Source organism: Cnephaeus nilssonii (assembly GCF_951640355.1).
Source record: "Cnephaeus nilssonii genome assembly, chromosome: 14".
Lineage (NCBI taxonomy): Eukaryota > Metazoa > Chordata > Mammalia > Chiroptera > Vespertilionidae > Cnephaeus > Cnephaeus nilssonii.
Window position 1 is genome coordinate 43,541,535 of NC_137085.1, and position 17,954 is coordinate 43,559,488.

At 38.4% G+C, this 17,954-nt stretch overlaps 1 protein-coding gene across 3 annotated transcripts in view; it reads left to right on the forward strand.

The window, feature by feature from the left end:
* Positions 1–17,954, forward strand: part of PTAR1 (protein prenyltransferase alpha subunit repeat containing 1) — a 53,960-nt gene that overhangs the window by 21,659 nt on the left and 14,347 nt on the right. For 2 of the 3 annotated variants that reach the window (XM_079791434.1, XM_079791435.1), the window contains exons 2-5: positions 2,647–2,713; positions 3,947–4,056; positions 13,927–14,031; positions 16,631–16,844. In XM_079791434.1, coding sequence (XP_079647560.1) covers positions 2,647–2,713; positions 3,947–4,056; positions 13,927–14,031; positions 16,631–16,844 — 496 coding nt within the window. The remainder of the gene's footprint in view (positions 1–2,646; positions 2,714–3,946; positions 4,057–13,926; positions 14,032–16,630; positions 16,845–17,954) is intronic. The other variant, XM_079791433.1, reaches the window with a different exon arrangement.

Consider the following 17,954-nt stretch of genomic DNA (forward strand, 5'->3'; position numbering starts at 1 on the left):
TCTATTAAATATAGGCTTATGGAGCTTATTTGAATATATAGGAATTATGTCAAGACCATGATAGATAAAAATTTAATAAATATGAATAGGCTGTTCATAAGATGAAAATAGTAAACAAAATGAAAAAAGTTCTTATTAGTTATTGGAAATTAAATATATAAATTAAAACAGAATCAAAGTGTAATTTTTTATTTACCACATTCATTTTTTTAGTATAATTATATAGATTGGAGTTACAGGGACTTAAGTACATTCATCCTATCTAATAAAAGAGTAATATGCAAATTAACCACTCCACTACACCCAGAAGCCACGCCCACCAGTCATGCCCACCAGCCAATCAGAGCGAGTATGCAAATTAACCCCAACCAAGATGGCTGCGGCCACAGAGAGCAGGAGGGAGGCTTGGGTTTCCCAGGCAATGGAGGAAGCCAAGCTTTCCACACACCCTGGCGGGCCCAGGCCTCCACTCAAGGGTACAAAGTTTCAATTATAGAAGGAAAATAAATTTCAACAGAAATGGCGGCAGCCACTGAGCTGGAAGAGCAGGAAGCTAGGGTTGCCCTGGGCGATGGAGGAAGCCTAGCTTCTGCAGCCCTGGCCGGCTCAGGCCTTCACTCCAGGCTACGAAGTTTCAATTATAGAAGATAAATAAATTCCAACAGAAATGGCTGCCGCCACAGAGTGAGCAGGAGGTTTGGCTCCGCTCCAGGCTACAAAGTTTCAATTGTAGAAGATAAATAAATTCCAGATACCAGAGCCTCCACTTGGGTCGCTGGGGGGCATGGCCAGCCTGAAAACCACCACAGGCCCCTCACCCAGGCCGCCCCATGCCCCAAGGGAACCCCCACCCTGATCCAGGACACCCTTCAGGGCAAACCAGCTGGCCCCCACCTGTGCACCAGACCTCTATCCTATCTAATAAAAGAGTAATATGCAGATTGACCATCACTCCAACCCACAAGATGGCCAGCAGGGGAGGGCAGTTGGGAGGGACCAGGCCTACAAGGGAGGGCAGTTGGGAGGGACCAGGCCTGCAAGGGAGGGCAGTTGGGGGCGATCATCCCTGCAGGGGAGGGCAGTTAGGGGTGACCAGGCCGGCAGAGGAGGGAAGTTGGGGGCAAATAGGCTGGCAGGGGAGCAGTTAGACATCAATCAGGCTGGAATGGGAGTGGTTAGGGGGTGATCAGGCTGGCAGGCAGAAGCGATTAGGGGCAATCAGGAAGGCAGGCAGGTGATCAATTGGGAGCCAGCAGTCCTGGATTGTGAGAGGGATATCCGACTGCCCGTTTAGGCCCGATCCCACCAGGATCGGGTCTAAACAGGCAGTCGGACATCCCTTGAGGGGTCCCAGATTGGAGAGGGTGCAGGCTAGGCTGAGGGACACCCTCCTCCCCCGTGCACGAATTTCGTGCACCAGGCCTCTAGTGTTATATAAATAGATACAGTGTAATTGGAAGACAATTTGATAATGTTTAGTAGGAGCCTTACTGATATTTATATTGTTTGACAGTAGTTCTACTCCTAGAAGAATATCCACAGAAAATAATGTATCAGACAAAAATGTGTATTAAAATATTGGTAACAATATTATCTATAACAGTAAAAACAAACAGGAAACACCCTAAAGAATAAGATAAATAATAGTATATTAAACCATGGGATTTTTCACAGCGTTAAAAATGCATACTGTAGCAAGGTAGGAGAATGCATATGTAATAATGTTGAATGAAAAATATATAACAAAACTGTATATTTGTCATTGCTATAATTATGTAAAAATGTGTGTAAGAAAGGATAGTCTTCAAAGGGGAATGGGAATGAATTGTGTTAAATTAGTTGATAATGAGTGACTTTTTTTCCTTTTAAAAATTTGCAGTCAATTCTCAAAGTATTTGTGGAATTAAATGAATAGTGATATAGAAATTGTGTTTCTTTTCTTTAGAAAATATTAAATTATTACCAAAAACTACTATAAGGATGAAGAGGTTGATTTGATTATTCTTTATAGGCATATTGTATTATAAAGTTAGTTCAATGTCAACTTTTAAGGAAGAGTTATACTTATCATAAGTAGAAGAAAATCTTGAGGATAATCTCCTTACTCCTGACTGCTTAGAACAGTGGTTCTCAACCTTTCTAATGCCGCGACCCTTTAATACAGTTCCTCATGTTGTGGTGACCCCCAACCATAAAATTATTTTCGTTGCTACTTCATAACTGTAATTTTGCTACTGTTATGAATCGTAATGTAAATATCTGTGTTTTCTGATGGTCTTAGGCTCTACAGCAGCAGTTCTCAACCTGTGGGTCAAGAGCCCAAGACCATGGGAAAACACAGATATTTATGTTATGATTCGTAACAGTAGCAAAATTATAGTTATGAAGTAGCAACGAAAATAATTTTATGGTTGGGGGTCACCACAACATGAGGAACTGTATTAAAGGGTAGCGGCATTAGAAAGGTTGAGAACCATTGGCTTCGAACAAGGTATAGCTATCATTAAAATTACTGTGACATGAGATCTATATGTCACTATAATGTGAGCCTATATATCTATATAAAATGAAATAAAGACCTTAAAGAGAAGCTGAGCTTTAAAGGATAGGACTATTTGTTTTTAATATGACTTCTCTTTATTTTAGAATTGATAGATGTCACACGCACCCTGCTGCTTCTAAACCCAGACTTTACCACGGCATGGAACGTGAGGTACGTCATTTTCATCAGTGATAAAATGAAATTGTCCAAATTTCTGAAGACATACAAGCCCCATGAGTTGTTAGCTTTTTGAAACATGAGATATAAACCATATGTCCATGGCATCTTCTACTCATTCTTTATAATAGGCCCATGAACACTTTGCCCCTTTTTGCATATTTATGTCTGTTCTCTGTAAACTACTTTCCTGAAATATAAATCATCATGTTGAATCATGGTATACCATTTGATGCCTGCTTTTATTTTCCTTTCGTTTAATAGAGGTAGGGGTAATCAGCATAATTGGTTGACGAGTAAGACCCTGCTTAGTATATTTGAGAAGCATTATAGTGTGTGGGGTGAGCATTCAAGGCCACAATCTTGTAATCTCAGTTGAGTCACTAACATTGGGACATCTGTGGGCAAATCACTGCAGACTCTGGCACTCAATGTTTTAGAGAGAGGTCATATTTTATTGATATCTTTAATTCTAATTATTGTAGCTTTAAACACAAAAATACTTTATCGAACTATTACAATTCTCAGACCAGGTTCATGTTTTTCAATATATATATATGGTGTTTAAAAACTGGTGGTTCCTTAGACTAACACAAATTCTCTTAAGAGGAAGGCAGGATACAAATTATCCTATATAATAAAAGCATAGTATGCTAATTAGACTGGACGTCCTTCCAGACGACCTTCTGGATGAAGCTGGGGCTGTGAGGGCCAAGGCAGAGGCGGCCGCCATGGCGGGCGGGGGCCAAGCCCCTTGCACGAATTTCTTGTATTGGGCCTCTAGTAGATAAATAAAAGTGAAGTTTCAGTGAACATTGTGAATACATTTTAATTTTTCTATAGAGAAAAGCCATGGATTACAACTTTTTATCTTTAAAGGAAACTTAAATAATACTTCATTTAATTTATTTACTAGAGGCCCAGTGCATGAAATTTGTGCACTTGGGGGTTCCTTCAGCCTGGCCTGTGCCCTCTCGCAGTCTGGGAGCCCTTGGGAGATGTCCGGCTGATGGCCATCAGTTGGACATCCTTAGCACTTGCCAGCTGTGAGTCCAGCTTCTGGCTGAGCGGTGCGTCCCATGGTGGTCAGTGCACATCATAGCAACTGGTCGTTAAGCTGTTCAGTCAGTTTGCATATTAGCCTTTTATTATATAGGATAGGATTTTTATTTTTTTTGTTAATCCTCACCCAAGGATATTCTTCCATTGATTTTTTTTTTTTTTTAGGGAGAGTGGAAGAGAGAGGGAAAGACAGAGAGAAACATCGATGTGAGCAAAACACATCGATTGGTTGCCTCTTGCACAAGGCCCAGGCTGGGGAGGAGCCTGCAACCGAGGTATGTGTCCTTGACCAGAATCGAACCTGGGACCCTTTGGTCCGAAGGCTGATGCTCTACCCATTGAGCCAAACCGGCCAGCGTCTTCATTTAATTTTCTGTGAATTTTAAGCAATGTTACATTCTAATGAGTTAGTATTTTTTAATACCTACTGAATTTTGTATTTAACTGATTTTTGAAATTTTAGGTAACTTCTATAATATGTCTTTTTAAAATTGTCTTTTGAATAATTAATGATCAGATATAAAGAGTGAGTTATATGGCTTCAAAATATATGTAATTTTATAATTCTCATTTTCTTTCTGGAAAGCACCACAGCAGTAGGGAATAGACTTATATTTATGAGTGGCTACTATATTCCAAGGACCATACTGCAACTTTATACATTATTTTATTTAATCCACACAATTCTTGGCAACATTTTTTTATTCATCAAATATTTATTGATAACTATTGTGTGCTAGGTTCTAGGCACTGGGAATAAAACCAAGAATAAAAGAAACAAAAATCCCTGTCCTTGTGAAATTTTTATTCTAATAGAAGAAGAAAAGCAATGACGTTCACAATTAAAATATATAATAGATCATGTGTTGGCAAATCCTATGGGGAGAAGCTGGGAAAAGAATAGGGAAGGCCAGAAAGAGAAAAGAAAGAGTGGTATTGCAGTGCTAAATAGGAGACATTAGAGCAAAGACTGGCATGAAATCAGGGATCAGTATTTGTGGATTCTGGGGTAGGAGCATTCCAAGTGGATGGAACAGCAAGTGAAAAAGCCCCCAGTCATCTCTAAATTGTCCCTGGGTATTCTGGGACAGCAAGGAGTCCAGTGTAACTGGAGTAGTATGAAAGAGGGAAAATATAATTTAGGTAAGAGATACTGGTGACTTGAAGACAAGCTCGGCAGGGAAGTCATAAGTCATAAGATTCTCACCGTATTTTATAAACTGTATAAGCTTATTCTGTATTTAATAATCTGGTTTGAAGACACAGATGATGAATTGGATGTGAGAGAATCAAGAGGGTGAAGTTTGACTCTGGTTCTGGGCCTGAGCAACTAAAAGGACGGAGTTGCCATTTACTGAAAAGGGGACATCTAGAGGAGGAGCAGATTTAGGTGGGGCTGCTGGTGGGCAAGTCATTTGGGGATGTTAGGTTTGTGTCTAGCTTGTTGTATATGAATCTAAAATTCAGATTAGAGTTCTAGGCCAGATGTTAATTTGGGAATCACTGGAAAATAGTATTTAAAGCCATGAGATCTTTTGAGATAGCCAAAGAAGTGGGTACAGATAGAAAAGAGACCCAGTCCAAAGACTGAGCACTGCTACACTACAGTTTTCTAGAGTTGCACAGCCAATATCGTAGCCACTAGCCACATGTGGCTATTGAGCCCTTGAAATGTGACTAGTTCTCAGTTGAAATGTGCTATAAGTGTAAACTACAGCAGATTCTAAAGAATTAGTGCCCCTAACGTAAACTGTCTTATTACTATTTTTATATTGATTGTGTGTTGAAATTATAATATTTTGGAGGTACTGAATTAAGTAAAATATATTACTTCATACTTGTTATTAATGTAACTTAGAACATCTAAAATTATATATATAGTTCATGCTTGTGACTCACATATTTCTATTGGGCAGTGCTGTTCTAGTGTTTACAAGATGAGGAAGAATCACCAAAAGACTTTTAGGAAGGTACTATAAACTTATAACTAAGAGTTTTCATAAGGATAGGGACCGATATCTTGTTGTAGGTGTTTCTCTCTTTCTGCGTCCAACACGGAAAGAGAGCGGGTCCAGTTCCTGAGTAGAGGAGCTGGGTATGGAGAAATAAAAAAAAAGAAAGAGACGAGACACAAAACAGAAGGAAAAAAAGCTGGGAGCCGGGTGGGACCACCATCCTCTCTGATGGAGGGACAGGGACCCTGAGCCAATACAGCAAGTTTATTTTATACCCCCAAATACCAGGAAGTTTCACCAAAAGTTAGGATCAAAGGAGATTATTTGCATTCTTGAGTAGGCCCGAGCATTCCTGGTGCTTGACTGGATTTACATATCAAAGTCACACTACCTGACACCTGGGCAAAGGTAAGAGTCAGTGCTGATAACACTCTTGCCTTTTTGGCAAAGCATGTTCCCAGGGTGTGGCCTTGCCTGTCGCCTTGGGTTCAGCTGACAATAATTAAAGAAATGCCCATGTGCCTTCCCAGGCGATGTCTACATCTTGTCTTTTTTTTTTTTTCCTTTGTTTTCCTAGTATCTAACACTCTAGTGCCTGGCACAAAATACTGTTGGTAGTCAGGGCACTGAAAATAATTAAATGCAGTGAAAAAGAAAGGAAGTTAATAGAGAAGTGGGAGTACCATTTTTATTCATGTTCTCATATTCCTCATTAGACAGAAATTGAAAATCCTCAAACAAAAAAAAAATTCCTACTAGCATAATGTATATACATACATATACATACACACATATATATAATTCAGTGGAGGAGAAAGAACCTAGTCTTAAGATATATGAACCTGCCGAAACCGGTTTGGCTCAGTGGATAGAGCGTCGGCCTGCGGACTCAAGGGTCCCAGGTTCGATTCCTGTCAAGGGCATGTACCTTGGTTGCGTGCACATCCCCAGTAGGGGGTGTGCAAGAGGCAGCTGATCGATGTTTCGCTCTCATTGATGTTTCTAACTCTATCCCTCTCTCTTCCTCTCTGTAAAAAATCAATAAAATATATTTTTTTAAAAAAAAAGATATATGAACCTTAGTCTTATTTCATTAATTAACTAGCAGACGACTTTGGACAAAACCTATTAACTTCTCAAGAGATTTAGTTCCCATACCTATGAATAAAAGATTTGAATTAGGTGATTATTTTTATGATTCTTTTGAAATGGATGTTTTTTTATTATATGTGGTTGGGACTTATGAAGTGAAATTGTTCTATGAAATAATTTCAGTGATGTTAATAGCAGTTAATCTTGAACTTATTCTAGGAAGATTATTGGGAAAGTTTTTTGCTAGATAAGTAGAAAGGAAATTTTGACTTTTTTAAAAAACATTGTAGATAAGTGTTCTGGTAAATTTTAAAAAATATATATTTTATTGATTTTACAGAGAGGAAGGGAGAGGGATAGAGAGTTAGAAACATCGATGATAGAGAAACATCGATCAGCTGCCTCCTGCATGCCCCCCACTGGGGATCGAGCCCTCAACCAAGGTACATGCCCTTGACTAGAATTGAACTCGGGACCCTTCAGTCCACGGGCCAACGCTCTATCCACTGAGCCCAACCAGTTCGGGCTGTTGTAGTAAATTTTAATTTGTATTAGTAAGGTTGGTTGACATATGAAGACATGGAATCATGAATACATAGTGAAGAAAAAACAACCAGCTTTGGAAGTAAACTGATCTAACCCTGTAAGTTCTTTTGCAAACCAAAGACTTAACGTTTTATGTTTAATTGTTGGTGTATTTCTTCTGCAGGAACTCTGAGAAGAATTGAGTGATTTTGACTGCATTTTATAAACTGCTAAAAGCTGGTATAACACATTGGTACTTCAATTTATAGGTGTTTCAGTCTTAGGGAAAAAAATACAGGCAAGAATAAGTTTTGAACCTATATCCTGAGATTAGAGTGAGTGATGCATGTAGTTCAAAAATCCATCTGGTTATAGAAAAAAGTGACAAATGCTTCTCTTTTTTTCTCCTTTTTTGTTTTCTTTGAAAATTGGTGAATTACTTGATGAAAGAGGTTGACTTTATAACAATGTCCTATTTTTCCAACAGTCTCTGCACATAGAGTAAGCAGAACATCTTTGAGACACTAGAGTAGCTGAGTAGCTGACAACAAGCTCCAGTGATTCGGGTCCTTTACTTGTGGCCTATTGATTTAAATTGGTAACTTTATGGATCTAATTTTTGGTTCTGACACTTTGAGCTTGGAGACCTTGATCATGTTATTGAATCTCTCCCTAATTCAGTTTCCCCATCTGTAAAATTGAGTTCATATTAGATTGCACCATATGAAATTGTTGTTTTTGTAGATCAAAGATGATGAAGTCCAAGCATTCAGATCCTGGTTTCTAACACCATTCTCTAATAGAAAGAACTGGGCTTCTTGGAGAAATGGCTGATTTTAAGACCAGGGCAGGGAACATACAAGATGAGCCTGGAATATTTTACAGGGCCAGGAAGTAAGGAAGTAGTCAGGAAGTGCTCAAAAATAATATGAGCCAAAGCTGGAATAACTTGAATAATAAAATACTATTGGCTTATACCCCAGAGTATAAAATGGATACCTGTAAGTTCATACTGACGTCAATAAATGATGGAATAAATAAACAAGTAAATAAATAGAACACAATAGACAAATCTGCTATATAGAAGATTTCCGAATAATTTGTCTAGATAATCCCCCTCAAGGAGTGGAGCATAAGTCCCTACTCAAGTGTGACTTCCAAAAAGTACATTGAAGAAAACCTGGTATACACTACCTCAGCCAAGTAATCCAGGTCAACATCAACAATGACAAGCCATGCTATTATGTGCCCCTGATACGATGTGATGAAAATGGCACTTTACCTCTGTGGTCTCTTCCTCTTCAAAACTCAATAATCCTAGTATTACCATGAGAAAAACATACAAAATACCTCATCAGTACTCTGTCAAGGCCATTAAAAATAAGGTATACCTGAGTATACTTGAGAGATCAAGAGGAGCCTAAGGAGACATAATAGTCAAATGTAATATGCTATCCTGGATAGGACCCTGAAATCAAAAAAGGGCATTTGGTAAAAGCTAAGGAATTCTGAAAAAAAGCATGGTTCCAATAGTTACCTATAATAATGGGTTCATCAGTTATTACAAATGTACCATAATCCTAATATATAAAAACCCAGGGCCTGTAATGACCAACCGAAGGGTCGACTGAACACCAGAAGTCAGTCCTGCAGTCAGTGCTGAGTTGCCGTGGTGACCCAGCACTGACTGCCAAGGGGGCTGTGGACCAGGCCTGGAGAGAGAGGCAGTGTCTGATCCGCAGCCTCCATGGCAGCTGTTGATCAGCCGTTGTCTCTCTCTTTCTCTCTGGGCTTCACCAGCAGCCGAGCCTCTGTTTCTCTCCAGGCCTCCGCAGGGGCTGCTGATCAGCCCTGCCTCTCTGATCAGGCCCGGAGATAGGCCCAGAGATGCTGACTGGCATAGAAACCGACCAATCAGAACCAAATTGGCTGGCAGGGGAGGGCAGTTGGGGGCAAGATCAGGCTGGCAGGGGAGGGCAGTTGGGGGCGAGATCAGGTTGGCTGGGGAGGGCAGTTATGGGCAATCAGGCAGGCAGCCAGAGAGGTTAGGGGCGATCAGGCAGGCAGGCAGAGGGGTTAGGGGCAATCAGGCAGGCAAGCAGAGGCAGTAGGGGTGATCAGGCAGGTGAGCGGTTAGGAGCCAGCGGTCCCATATTGCAAGAGGGATGTCTGATTAGAGATGGTGCAGGCTGGGCTGAGGGAACCCCCCTTCCATGCACAAATTTTGTGCACCGGGCCACTAGTATGTTAATAATAAAAGAAACTCGGTAAATGGCATGCAGGAATTCTCCATACTATTCTTACAAATTTTGTCAATTTAAAAGAATTCTAAAATAAAAAGTTTATTTCAGAAAACAGTTGAATATTGGCAATTTCACATGTTTCAACATAATACTTATAGGATTGTTGTGAGAATTAAATTAAATAATATATGCAAATCACTTAACATAGTGCCTGACTCAGGAGAAGTTCAATAAATGGTAATTTTTATGAGGATGACTTTTATTATCATTTACTGTCATTTCAGACAGAATAACTGAAGATTGAGGGGAAAGGTAGCATTTGTATATTCAGTATCTACTATGTGCCAATTACTGAGTTAACCAGTGGAGGTTAGTCATAGACAAGGCCCCTGGTCTCCTACAAATCTTGACTAGAATGACAGCAGAGAGAAGCAGTAACTAATAGTTTGCAATAGAGAGAAAAATGTAAAAAATTTTAAGATAAACTTTGCAGAAGTATAAAAATACAGTAACATATAGAGGAATAAAGCATACCACTCACCTTAGTAAACCCTGGATGCTTCAACACTAGCTAGTCTTCGTAACAATTAGCGATCACAAAAAAATTACAGTTTTCATGGAAAAGTGATGAGATTTTTCCATATTCTCTTTAATCGGTAAGTAAAATATGCAGCCAAAATTTTAAAGGAGTAACTTTTATTGCTTGAAAAATCTGTGTGAATAACTTCATTCCTTTTACGTATAATTCTACCTTGTATTGTTTCTTAAAATTCCTTAGTTTATTCCATTCTCCCACCTTGTTAAAAAAAAATCCTCACATAATTTTATCCCACAACATGTTTGCCCATGTAGCATGGCACTGTTCCTTACCACCCGTAACAGCACAGGTGCCTTTTGCTTTCCTAGTTAGTTCCCTTCACATTTATTTAATGACCCTCACTTTATTCCTTCTTCCCGTGTTAGCAGCTTACCACCCAATGCTTGTAGGATAGATAGAGAAGCACAGCTTATTCAGTATGCCTGAAAATAAAGCCACCTCAATTAAGGCAGTACTCCATTTCCTCAATTTATTAAAAAGTCCAAAAAAGATTGTTTTAGGCTAATACCAATATGTGCATGAAATAATAAGTAAATGTCTTATGATATTTAATTTTTCAATTTAGTTATATACCTAGAAAATAACGTGAAATATTTTAACATATAAATTTAATTTCCTACTCACATTTCATTAAACAATTTAATTCAAACTGATGGCTACTGACATCAGTAACTTGGTCATCACTAATTTTTTTGTGATCACTAATTTTTTTGAGTTATCTAGCAGTGTACTTATATCTAAGTTGTTTGAGATACAGCACTTTTTGAATCCAAGGAGTGGAGCATAATTTACCTCTGTGGTAAATTAATGATAATAATTATAATGATTATAAATAATAAATATTATAAATATAATAATAATTCAATATTAATTATATTGAATATTTAGATATTCAAATATAATTAGCAACTTACGTTTTATTTAAAACTTTGCTTACAATTCATGTGTGACTGGAAATTTTATCTCAAGTTAGATTCCTACTTAAAGAGCAGTTGATTTTTTATTGTATCTCTAGGTTATATGGTAGCCATAACTTAACTACTTTCCGTATTCCATTTTCAGGTAATCTTTAAAAACTAGTTTATGACAATATCCAACACCTAAAATGTTTTTTCAGTCCTGTCCCCAGGAATGTTTATTAAATTGATATTAAAATTTTGCTCCCTTTTTTATGATTCTATTAGGTGATCTTTTTAAGCATCCATATATATATACCATTGATTGAGGTTGTTTTAAGCTGTCTTCCCAAATACTACTTTGTTGTTCAAATAAAGAAATTGAGAGACAACCCCTAATTTAAGAAACTTTGTAAAGATTTAGTTGTAAGGTAACTTCCTATTTACTGAAGAAAATTTCCCTTTGTTTATAGACATCCAAGGGAATATAGTTGAGCAATTGCAAATCAGGAGAGGTTTCAAAATTAGTAAATGGAAATTATACTTAATACAATAAGTTATCTATGAAAATGGTTTTTAATCTTTACTGTGCACCACCCAAGGGCTTGCTAAAACACATTGCTTTGCCCACTGGAGTTTTTGATTCATTGGGTCTAGGATGAGGCCTGAGATTTTATTTCTCAACAGTTTCAAATGATGATGTAGTCAGGGACCCTAATTTGAGAATCTGTTCTACAAAGTACTTAAAATTACATAGAGCAGTATTGTGCCTTCTTTTATATAAGTAATCTGACGTATTGTATGAACAAAACATTTACCGATTTCAGAAGAAAAAGGATCTAGGACTGCAAAAGTAATTGGCTTTTGCATTAAATATTATTTTAAGATGATACAGGTTTCCTGTACATTGGAAGAAAAATAGTCAATAATTTCATCTATTAAAGCAGCCATATATACCTTCAAATTATTTTATAGAGTGAAATTATTGTAAAATGCAAGTACTATACTTATTTAGTATTTTCATTAAAAAGGAAGTTTTTTTCTTTTCAAATAAAAGGTTAGAAATAGGACGTTGCTGTTGGAAAGAAAAGGTTTTGTGGTATTTAGGAACTAATCCACCTAAGTAGGTGAGGTATATATGCTGGGCTTTGGTTTTGTTGGGATTACACTTCCCTAAAATATATGTAATCATCCCTACCACAGAAAGGATGTTTCAAGATTAAATATTAGCAAATGACCTAGTTTCATTATAAAATAATAATACATTAAAAATTAATATCAGAACTTATAAAAACTTATCTGAGAAATTAAACCTAAACCTAAATCGTTTTTACCTGAGAAGTATGGGGAGCACTTTTGCATGACATTCTTTATACTACATTGAAGCTTGGAACACTTTTTAAAAATAAAAATTTCACATAGCTCTTCTGTTTATATTTCAAAAGTTGTCTAGTGTAATAAGACCCATGCAGGTAGGTATTTTACCTGGTAATACACCTTTTGGAAACTTAACCCTAAATGATAGTACAACAAAAGAATTCATAAGCACAAAGCTCTTTGTTTCAGAATTATTTTAGAATAGCAAAAACTTAGACGCAACCTAAATGTCTAACCATAGGGAAGACCATAATTAAACAGCATAGCTACTGAATGAATACTATTTGACCACTTAAATGTTCATATGGTTCAGTTGGTTGGGAGCGTCGGCCAGCACACCAAGGGGTTGTGGGTTTGATCCCTGGTCAGGTTGCGTATGGGAGGCAACCAATCGATGTCTCTTTTACATCGATGTTTCTCTCTCCCTATCTCTCCCCCTCTCTTCCATTCTCTAAAATAAATAAGTAAGTAAGTAAGTAAGTAAGTAAGTAAGTAAGTAAATCAATAAAAACATATCCTCGTCTGGCTGGTATGGCTCAGTTTGCTCATGTACCAGAAGGTTACTGGTTCAATTCCAGGTAGTTAGGGCACATGCCTGGTTGCAGGCTCCATCTCCAGTAGGGGCGTGCAGGAAAAAGCCCATAGATGTTTCTCTCTCATGGGTGTTTCTATCTCTCTTTCCCTCTCCCTTCCTCTCTCTAAAATCAATAAAAACATATTAAAAACAAAACATTAAAAAGTATCCTCGGGTGAGGATTAAATAAATAAAATGTTCATATAGGACCAAACATGTAATATCAGAATATAAAATTATATGTTAAAAGGTAGATGCAGCCTGGCCTGCATGGCTCAGTGGTTGAGTGTCAACCTGTGAACCAGGAGGTCACGGTTGGATTTCCGGTCAGAGCACATGTAGGAGGCAGCTGATCAATGGTTCTCTTTCATCATTGATGTTTCTCTCTCCCTCTTCCTTCCTCTCTGAAATCAATTTTTAAAATTATATATATGAAAGGTAGATGCATATGAGGAAAGGTAGAGGGAAAATTCAAAAATAAAAATACTAATTGAGATTCCATCTCAATCATACTGTGTTAGTTGTATGTGTATTTTTTTGGTAATTAACCAGGCCATATCACGTCCTACTTAGGAAGCTAGAGCAATTCTTGCCTCATTTTGGAGCTGCCCTACAGATACTGATGTCAGGCCTTGTAAGGTTTTGCAAACTCCTTGGCCTTCTTCCAAACAGATAACTAAAAGGTCCACCACTGATTTAAAGCTTTTGTTATTTTAAGATTATGAGAATGCATTCTTGATTACTGTGTGACGTGTATGAGTTTTGTTTTCTTTCTTTTTTCAAAAATTCTTGGAAATTCACTTCTCAATGAGATTATATTAATACCCATACAATATGTTTGGATAGAAAGATAAAGTAATGGTTCTTTTTATTTTTCTTTTACAGAAAAGAGCTGATCCTCTCTGGCACTTTAAATCCAATTAAGGATTTACATCTGGGAAAACTGGCCTTAACTAAGTTTCCAAAGAGTCCAGAAACATGGATTCACAGGTGTGGTTAATTTATACCTTAGGATTCAGAATGGCTGGAGAAAACACAGTGTGTGAAACCAGGTCACATACTGGTTCAGAGGGTGAATTTTAAAGTCAAGTTATGTTTAAATCTTGATGCCAGCACTTGCTACCTGTGTGATTTTTGGAAATTATTTAACCTCTTCAAGCCTCAGTTTTCTCTTTTGTAAAATGGAAATAATAATTACACCTATTTCAGAGTTAATAGCTGAGTTTATATGAGTAATACATGTAAATACTACCACAGTGCCTGGCGCATATTAAATACTCAATAAATTTTAACCATTATTATTAACATTCTTATGGAGTCATGGAAATTGCATTTTGATATTCAAATATAACGAGCAACTTAAGTTTTATAATTAATTTAATTGTGTTCTTGGTAAAAATGGTGGTGGTGATGGTTGTGATTATTAAAAATAACCAAATAAGGAAAATAAGTGCAGCTGAAATGAATGGTATATGGGTAAGCACAGGTTGCTAAGACCATAAAAGCAAAGAATATTTTTAGGTTAAAGGCCTGAGGCAGATATCCAAAGTGCAGATAAGAACTCTTTTTACTATCCTGACTGTCTGGAAGCATCTTTCTTTTGAACTCCATGTAACCACTGTAATGACTAAAATGATAGGTGTGAGCTTGCTGGTTGGGTCAGTGGAAAAATTCTCTGAAGAAATCTGTTCTCGGTTTATTAAGCCATTTAAAACTTTACTTAAATTTTGAGCATTTTTCATGATCTTATAGTTAGTTGAAAATATCTTAGCTATAATCTTGCCTTTGGCTAGCATTGCCAATCAGCTACCTACAAACCATCTAACCAGTTGTATTTTCTTTCTTAGTGGAAATTGTGATAGCAGACTTCAGAGGTATATGATTGTGTGTGTAGAGGTCTGGAAAGAGATGGTGGCAGGGGAATGGAATTATTAAATACTAGAGGCCTGGTGCACGAAATTCGTGCACTCAGAGGAGGGTCCCTCAGCCCGGACTGCACCCTCTCACAGTCTGAGAGCCCTCAGGGAATGTCTGACTGATGGCTCCTACGGGGAGCAGGCCTAAGCCATCAGTCGGACATCCTTAGTGCTGCCGCGGAGGCGGGAGAGGCTCCCACCACCGCTGCTGCGCTAGCCAGTCATGAGCCCAGCTACTGGCTGAGTGGCGCTCCCCCATGGGAGCATACTGACCACCAGGGGATAGCTCCTGCATTGAGCATCTGCCCCCTGGTGGTCAGTGCGTGTCATAGCGACTGGTCGTTCTGCTATTTAGTCGATTTGCATATTAGCCTCTTATTATATAGGATGCCTCAGTCAATCTCTTGGCTTGACTAATCCTATATAATAAAAGCCTAATATGCTAAGTGCCCGGTTGTCCAGTCATCTGTTAAACCAATCAAAGCATAATATGCTAAGGATGCTAATTATATGCTAAGGGCGCTCAACTGCTCACTGTGACGTGCACTGACCACCAGGGGTCAGATGCTCCAACTGGTAGGTTAGCTTGCTGCTGGGGTCCAGCCTATCAGGACAGCAAGAGGGGCCAGACATGCCCTGGAGCCCTCCTGCAGTCCCTCCCTGGCTGGCCAACCTCCCACATCCCTCCCTGGCCCCGCCTGTGCACTGGTGGGGTCCCTTGGCCTGGCCTGCGCCTCTCACAGTCTGGGACTCCTCGGGGGATGTTGGAGAGCCAGTTTGGGCCCGATCCCGCAGGCCAGGCTGAGGGACCCCACTGGTGCACGAATTTGTGCACTGGGCCTCTAGTATTTTATAAAGCAAGGTTTTGTTGTTAAGTACTAAAACTGTTATTTGAAAATGAAAAAAATTTTCGTACTCAATTTCTTGTACTTTTATGCTAGAAGTTTTTAATCTAAAATAATACTTTCTTATGAGAAAATATTTGTTAAAATCTAAAACATTAAGTGGTTGAGACACCTTATTGAATTTCATTTAAACGTATGCGAATGAAAATCTTAAAAATAGACAAGGAGAAAATCCATAAAGACATTTTAGGACCTTGATGGTCTCACTAATTATAATGTATTTGTTTCCTCTAGATTTTATACTGTACTACGGAAATTTTGCTTAATGAAAGCTGTAATAATGCAGTTTCTAGTTCGCAAACAAATATACAAAGGGTGAGGCATTCGTATGTAATTAAAGATATGAACCATGATTCCTCTTCTAGCATTTACCAGCCATTAATTATATCTGTTCTCCCACCAACTACCACTACAACACACACGCGCACTCATACACCAGTTGACTTTACATATCTTCAAATGGAGTTTAGGGTTGTCATTTTGTAACTGATGGCATTTTCTTTTTGACAAATTTTAACATTTTAGAAAGATTTTTCTTCCTCCTTGTCCTTCCTCCTTTTAAATGCTGCTAAAGTTAAATATGTCTTTAAAAACAAAAACAGTTCCTCTACATCCCCTAAAAACACACCCCCACACACAAACTCATTGGGATTATAGACAGGTATTATTTTCATTATCTGTGAATGGAAATTAAGAACAAGAAAACATTGTTTTTCTGTCTGGTTTATGTTCTTTCCTCATTCTGTTTCCCACATGCTACCTTACCAGACGATGGGTGCTACAGCAGCTACTTCAGGAAACCTCCTTGCCTTCCTTTGTGACCAAAGGAAACTTGGGAACAATTCCTGCGGAAAGGACCCAGCGACTAATACGAGAAGAGATGGAGGTCTGTGGTGAAGCGGCAGGGAGATACCCAAGCAACTATAATGCCTGGTCCCATCGCATCTGGGTTTTACAACACCTGGCCAAGCTAGATGTCAAGGTAGGGGTGTTATTCCATCTCCCTAGCACTCTCCATGTCTGCCCTTTAAATCTCCTGGTTGTAGTTCCTCCTCAGGGGCTTTAAAGGAGGAAAGTAGAGGATCTTATAGCAGCCCAGCAGCTTAGAGAGGATCACGACAGCTAATACCTCCAAGGGTCCCTGGCAATTAAAAAAAGTTTGTGTTCCTCACCAGCATATTTTGGCACTTTTAAGGCTAGTGCATTGGCAGAACAAAGGTAGGTTTAAGCAGTAAGGAAGACTGAGCATAACTCATTTTGCTTTGAAACCAGAAGGGATTGCGGAACATTGCAAAACTGAAATTGTTTTTTTCTTGATAGCCTTTGATTATATGACTTTCTGAATCAGCTGGCTGCCTTTTCAGTCTCTCTTGGGAAGGAAACAAGATTTCACTCAGGTATTCCGAAACTTGGCTGAGTCTATAAAAATCCGGAGGATTCCTAAGTCCCACCCCAGGCCTACTAAATTGAAATGAGGGTAGGATTTAGAGATCAGTATGTTTCACAAGCTCAGGATGTTATTTGGATGCAGAGCCAGGTTGGAAACTGTCACAACCTAATTCTTTCAGTTTAGAAATAAAGAGATGGAAGTTACCAGAGAATTTTAATGGCTTAGACTTAGCCACAGCATTACTTATTATTCATCAGAGTGAGAACCAGGTATCCTTGGGCTCCTTACATACTATAGTTACTCTATTTTCTTCTTCCCTTTTTATGATATCAGTGCCATCAGCATCGAGGGTACTTGTCTAAAAGCTTCCCAGTCTTGAGACAATTTAAAGAAGTCAAAATGCTTTCAGATTAATGGAGAAACTATTCTCTAATTTTTACTCACCACTCACTTCTTTATACATCTTTCGTAGGTTCCCTCTCCTCTCTGTTTCCAAGCTAGAGATTTCTCCAAGAGAAACAAGAGAGTTTTCACTTCTGGGGGATTTTAGGCCAACAATTTTAGAGGAGTAGCCCTTCCCCTCTAGGTGATATGGCTCTATTCTTCAGGAGGGGAGATGCCTAATGGAGAGGAAAGAGCTAAGACAGAATTACGTTGATCTGGGCTCAGATTCTGGCCCTACTAGCTGTCTGTGGAAAGTAA